Source organism: Panthera uncia, chromosome D1 (genome assembly GCF_023721935.1).
Source record: "Panthera uncia isolate 11264 chromosome D1, Puncia_PCG_1.0, whole genome shotgun sequence".
NCBI classification, from domain to species: Eukaryota; Metazoa; Chordata; class Mammalia; order Carnivora; family Felidae; genus Panthera; species Panthera uncia.
In genome coordinates, this window is record NC_064808.1 from 55,923,406 (window position 1) to 55,929,146 (window position 5,741).

Sequence of the window (5,741 nt, forward strand, 5' to 3'; positions counted from 1 at the left end):
GGCAGGGGTTGCAGTACAAAATGAGCTCATAGGGAGCACTCCCAAAACACCAGCTGCTGGTATTACTACGAAGGAGGAGCCAGTGATTTCCGGGGCAAACTAGGCTGGGGCTTCACGGCACTTGGGGAAGTTGGAAGCCATGTCTGGCTGCCTAGCTTCAGGTTTTGCCAAGTGTAGGAGGAGAGGGGAATCTGGTGGGCCCAGGGGTAGGGAGAGGGGAGGCGTCTGTGGCCAGGAACACAGGGAGGCCAGCACAGGGCCCTGATGGCCAGTGGGGGTGCCTGGAACATGGGCGCTGGGCTCGACAGGTTGAAGGGAAATGGAGTATGGAACCTGAGCCCACCCAACCCCAAACCCACAGACCTTCAGACTGGGGGAAGGCTGGCCCCTGGGTGGTGAGAGAGCAGGGGATGGTGAGAGCCCCTTGAGGGCCGAGACCCTCTCAATCCTCATGTCACTGTGTTTCTGCTTCTTAGAGGAGTGAAGAAAGAAGACAAGACGCTGGCTGTGGGGATCCAGTTCATGCTCCTGAGAGTTTTGGGTAAAGAACCTTCCTGGGGCCCTTAGACACCCACTGTGTGCTGGGCCTGTGGCACAGGGATGAGCGGGACCCAGTTCCTGACCTTAGGGTTCACAGGCCCATTGGGCAAACTGGACCTGGTACCCTGGAGGTGGGTGTGCAAGCAGCTAGAGGGCCGTCCAGGGAGGCAGCATCTCACACCAGGGTGAGGGGTGGGCTTGAGGGCCAAAGACTTATGGGACAAGAGGCCCCAGTGGCTCTGGGGGGGTTGCATATGCCAGGGAGTAGGGGGGTTGGGTAATGCAGGATGCCAGGCCCGTTGTCCCCTGAGCATGTCGTCCTCCAGCCTGGATGCCCAGCCCAGTGATCCACGGCAGCGCCATCGACACCACCTGTGTGTACTGGGCCCAGAGCTGTGGGCGGCGGGCCGTTTGTCGCTACTATGACCATGACCTGCTCCGAAACCGGTGAGACCTGAGGTGGGGGGTGCCAGGGGCCCCATGGGGAGGCTGCCGGAAATACTCTTGGGGTCTCAGGTGGGACAGCAGCAGGGATGAGAGGCCCATCGATATCCCCCTGCTAGGCAGCAGGTGCTATATCCAGTACTGAGCTCACCAGTCCTGCGAGCTAGCCACTGTCCCCCCACTCTTCTGGATGAGGAAAGTGACCCATTAAAGCAGCCCAAGGTCACACAACTAACAGGCAAAGCTGGGCCTCGAACCCAAATGGTCTAACCATGGTCTGTGCAGGAACATGTGTCACCGTGGCGGACCATGGGGGAGGATCAGGGGAGCAGCCCAGCTGTGAGAAAGATGGGGAGTGGAGGTGGGGTTGGGAGAAGGCCAATTTAGGACACAGGAGGCTTGGGATCCAGCCCAGCTCTGTCTCTTTCATTGGAAGACCTGTCTTTTCTGGAACTCAGTCTTCCCATCTGTGCAATGGGGAACCCAAAGAAACCTGAAGGCAGAGAGCTGCTGGGATGGGATAGGGGGTTGAAGGGGACTCGCTAACAGGGCTGGGAGCAGGGAGTTGGTCACTTCCAGCTCTGAGGAGGGCATGGCTCCTGTGGGCTGGGACTGACTAGTGCCCTTTCTATAGGAAGACAGATCAAGTAAGAGCTTTGGTGAGTTAGGGAAAGAGTGGAGAGGGAATCCTCTTGTGGCAGGTGGGGTGATCCCAAGTTGCAACTATCAGGCCCCCTGAGCCCTTAGACAGAGAGGACTGTCCCAGGCTATAAGCCAGCTGGGGACAGGGCAGGGAGGATGCCCCGGCTTCTGCCTCCCTGTTCAGGACTGCTTCTGCAGAGCATTTCCCCCTTTTACAGGGAAGGGGCTAATTCCAGGAGCTTCCCCATCTCCCCAACCAAGGCCATGGTGATAGGGTCCATTGCCCTGGGGCTGGAAGCCTCTTTTCCACCCGCAAGGTCTCAATGTCTCTGATCACACAATGGGTGATGATTGCTGACCCTACTCTGCCCCAGGCCAAGGCCATCTAAGCCCTAGACAAGGGAGGTCCTGAGTTGACAGGTCCCTTGCTCTTTTCCAGGTTTGTCGGCCTCCAGTTCTTCTTCAAGACAGGCTCCCTGGCCTGCTTTGCCTTGATTTTGGCCATCCTAAGGCAGCAGGACAAAGAGGAGAGGACCCAGGTCACCGTATCCATCCCTGGCCTACAGCAACAGCAGCCATTAGTGTCAGGGCCAGAAAAGAAGCCTGAGGAATTCAGAGCGTGAGCTGGTCCCAGAGTAGCCGCCACTGGGAATACCTCCTCTGGGCTCTTTGCCCAATATTGGGTGTCAGGAACCCCGTTTTCTAATTCAGACTCCTCTGCTAACTTGCTATGTGACTTTGGGCAAGTTTGACCCTCTCTGGGCTTTTGTGACTCATCTGAACCAAAGAGTTGTCTAGGGGTTTGGTGTGTTGGCCACTTCTAATGCAAGATGGTCTTCCCCCTTCCTCCCCCAGCCAGACAGGCTGACCTGACCAGGCTTTCCTGGTGGAAGGACTGCATATCTTTCTCCCAGGTCCTAAGATAGAGAAGTAGACAACAGTAGGCCAGGCTGCCCTGCACACCTGGTCCTAGCCTAGCTTTGCCACTCACCGGGAGCACCCTCTCTGGGCCTCAGCCACCACCTCTGCCAGGTGGAAATGGACTTGCCAGCTTTCAGGCCTCTTCCAGCTATGACCATCTGTGTGGTCAGTATGGACTCAGGTCTCATCCCCAGCCCCACTCAGCCTGGAGGTGGGGCCAGGACAGTCTCCAACAAGAAGTGTCCATTTGGCGCCCCCTGGAGGCAGAGCCCTGAACTCTGAGCGGGACCTACTAGGGAGGGAGCTGGCCTCACAGGACATCCAGGCTGGTCGGGGCCTCCAGCAAACCTGGTGTGAGGGCCCCTGGGGAGTTTAGCTGAGGCGGAGCCTCGCTCTCTGGACTCAGGAAGTCCCAGTCCTTGCCCTCAGGGAACCACAGTCTGGGTGTGGCCTAGTCTCTGCCTTCAGGGCTCCAGTGGGGAGGGAGACCCAGGTCCCACACTTGGGCATTTTCTGACTTCAAAGACCACACTCTGCACACATTCACTGGTACTTATGCATTGCCAAGATTTCACTCTGAGCAGGGCCCACCAAAGTCACTGTTACTTTTGTGACTAGATCCTAATTTCACCATTTCCTTCCTGGTGCCTTACTCTTTGTGGCCTGGGGCTGTATAGATGCCTGGTTCTGTGATAACCATGTTTTGGGGGTAACATCTGGTTCTCTGTGATGCCTGAGTTGGTGTAAGCACCTGTTCTTTGTAAGTCCCAGGCCTAGAATGCTGGGACTTGTTAATGTCAGGCTCTATGTAATGAGCGGGTCTGTGGAATGCTTGTGTCTGAACCAACTGGTCCTTATCTTCAGTGGCCTTGTCTTGTTTTATGGCTAGTCTGGTTATCTCCCTGAGAGGGGGAGAGAGTTTCCCCCATCTACTCCAGCCCATTCTGTTGCCACCACATACCTGACCTGGCTGGGACCTGCTGCTTGGGAGGCAAGAGACAGATCTGTCAGCAGCAGCTTCCCAAGCCCTGTGCTGGAGGCAGGGGAGAAGCTGAGGGGCAGGCGGGGGGCAGGAGGGCAATGCAGCTCTGACCCTCTGAGCATCTCCTTGTGGCAGGGCTTTGAGGCTCTCCCATGTGAAAGAGGAAAGGGAAGGCACAGTTCTCACTCCCATTTTGATTCTATTGGCTGGTATCTTTAAATGTTTAACATCTATCTGAGCCTATTATTATCAATGCCAAGAATTTCAAATTCTCCTCCAACAAGAAGAGGCTGTTTACGTTTTATATTCCTTTTCCCAGGTTTTGCAGAAATAATTTGGAGTTATAGATACAGCTTATTATTAAATTTGTTCTTGCATAATGTCTCTTCTATTACAAAATTCCTTTCTTACAAACTGCATTAGAGTTTGCAACAACCACATTACTTCCAGCTATTTGGATTTAAGTTTTACTGGATTCATTATTCACTATTATTTCTTATATATGACATCTTTCCCTGTCTGTATATTCTGGTCTAATTTTCATTTGACTGGGTTACTTCCTCTAGTCATGGTTTCAGAAATGGGATCACGTCATGAAGTTTGTGAGGCTTCACCTGTCCAAATTGTCATTCACGTTTTACAGAAAAGGAAACAGTTCAGAAAAATTAAGCAACTTGCCAAGATCAGACAGAATATAAATGGTGAAGCCAGGGTTTTGTGCGAATTGAAGCTTATAAACTTTGGGGAGCCCTCTTTAAAAGAAAAAAGAACACAAAATTGGTAAGAAAGAGTGAAAATTTATCTCTTTGAAAATAATGAGAAAAGAAGTCAAAAAAATACATCACACAATTCAGGAGAATAGCATGCTTTTTACTAACTCTTGTGCACACCTCTAAAATACATTTCCCCCCCTGACGATTGGAAGGATTTTCTGCAGCCTCGCTTCTGGTTCTGTCTTCTTTAGTGCCCATGTACTTCCAGGGCCAGGTAGCATAAAACACATTCATGCTATGAGATGACCTCTGGATATGATACCTTGATGTCACAATGCTGAGTGAGTTGGACAGTGAGGAGGAAGATTCCTAGAGGCCATTCTCTATACAGAGGTAGCTAGCAATGATTTATCTATATACAGAGGGGACTGAGAATCACATAAATATATCCCAATGAGCCCAAATTAAGGTGATCCCTAATTCAACTGCCCCTTAGCCAGATCCCTGAAATGCCCATGGCCCCTCCAACCACCTCACATAAAGAGAAACTGGGACACAAGTAGCTGGAGTAGAAGGAACTAGCAATCTTAACTGCTTGTGGTTAAAGCATCTTACTTTTGCAGATTTCCCAAGGATATGACAACCTGAGCACATTGCAGAGGCCCCTTCCTGGGCCTAGAGAGAGACCCGGATACTCAAGGAGCATTAGCTTCATGCTGAATCTGCCTCTGGGTCAAGCTCAGCTTTGAAGGAGAAAATGAGGTCCTTGTGTTTAAAATCTCCCAGGCTGGTCAGGGCGAGGAGACTCCAGGAGTCATCGCAAGAGAGACATGGGGCTGAGAGCCAGGGGTGGAACAGGTCAGGGCTGGAGGGGTTCCCAGGGACTGATGGATTCCAGGGAGCCATGCTCTTATGGCCTCTGGCCAATGAGGAGCCACAAGCTATTGCATCTGTGAGCTCACTTTCTTCTCACCCTGCCATTGGAAGTTGGGAGAAGTCATTAAAGTCTCCATGCTCGTGTCAACTGGTGGTAAAATCTAGCAGTTTCTCCTGGGACCAGAACGAACATCTTGATGCCTGGCCTAGAGGCCCTTTGGCAGACCCACTCTGGAAAGTTGCAGGTCAGGCAGATGCCTCTCTGGAGCTGGGAGCCAGGAGCCATGATTGGAGTGCAAATAAATGAAGAGCAAGAACCCATAGCACCTTCAGCATTCTTTGGTGGCCACGTTGAATTCTTTCCCCCTAACATTCCCCAACACGGGCACTTCCCGCTACCTAGTAGGCCTGCTTCATCCCCACCCCACTGCTTGGCTTTCCATCCCACCTCATGAAGTCCTACCCAATCTTCCAGACTCAACTCAAAGGCCACCACCTCTACAGAGAAAGCCTGGTAGAGGTAATGGAGGGTGGATGACAACCACCTTAAAGACACTGATAAAAAGATATATCTCCATTAAAATTGCACACAGTCATATAAACACTTGTGCATCTGATTTCAG

At 52.2% G+C, this 5,741-nt stretch overlaps 1 protein-coding gene across 3 annotated transcripts in view; it reads left to right on the forward strand.

The window, feature by feature from the left end:
• Positions 1 to 5,741, forward strand: part of SLCO2B1 (solute carrier organic anion transporter family member 2B1) — a 58,479-nt gene that overhangs the window by 42,992 nt on the left and 9,746 nt on the right. For 2 of the 3 annotated variants that reach the window (XM_049652400.1, XM_049652392.1), the window contains exons 12-13: positions 477 to 541; positions 867 to 987. In XM_049652400.1, coding sequence (XP_049508357.1) covers positions 477 to 541; positions 867 to 987 — 186 coding nt within the window. Of the gene's footprint in view, positions 1 to 476; positions 542 to 866; positions 988 to 2,065; positions 3,914 to 5,741 lie in introns of those variants that run through there. The other variant, XM_049652384.1, reaches the window with a different exon arrangement.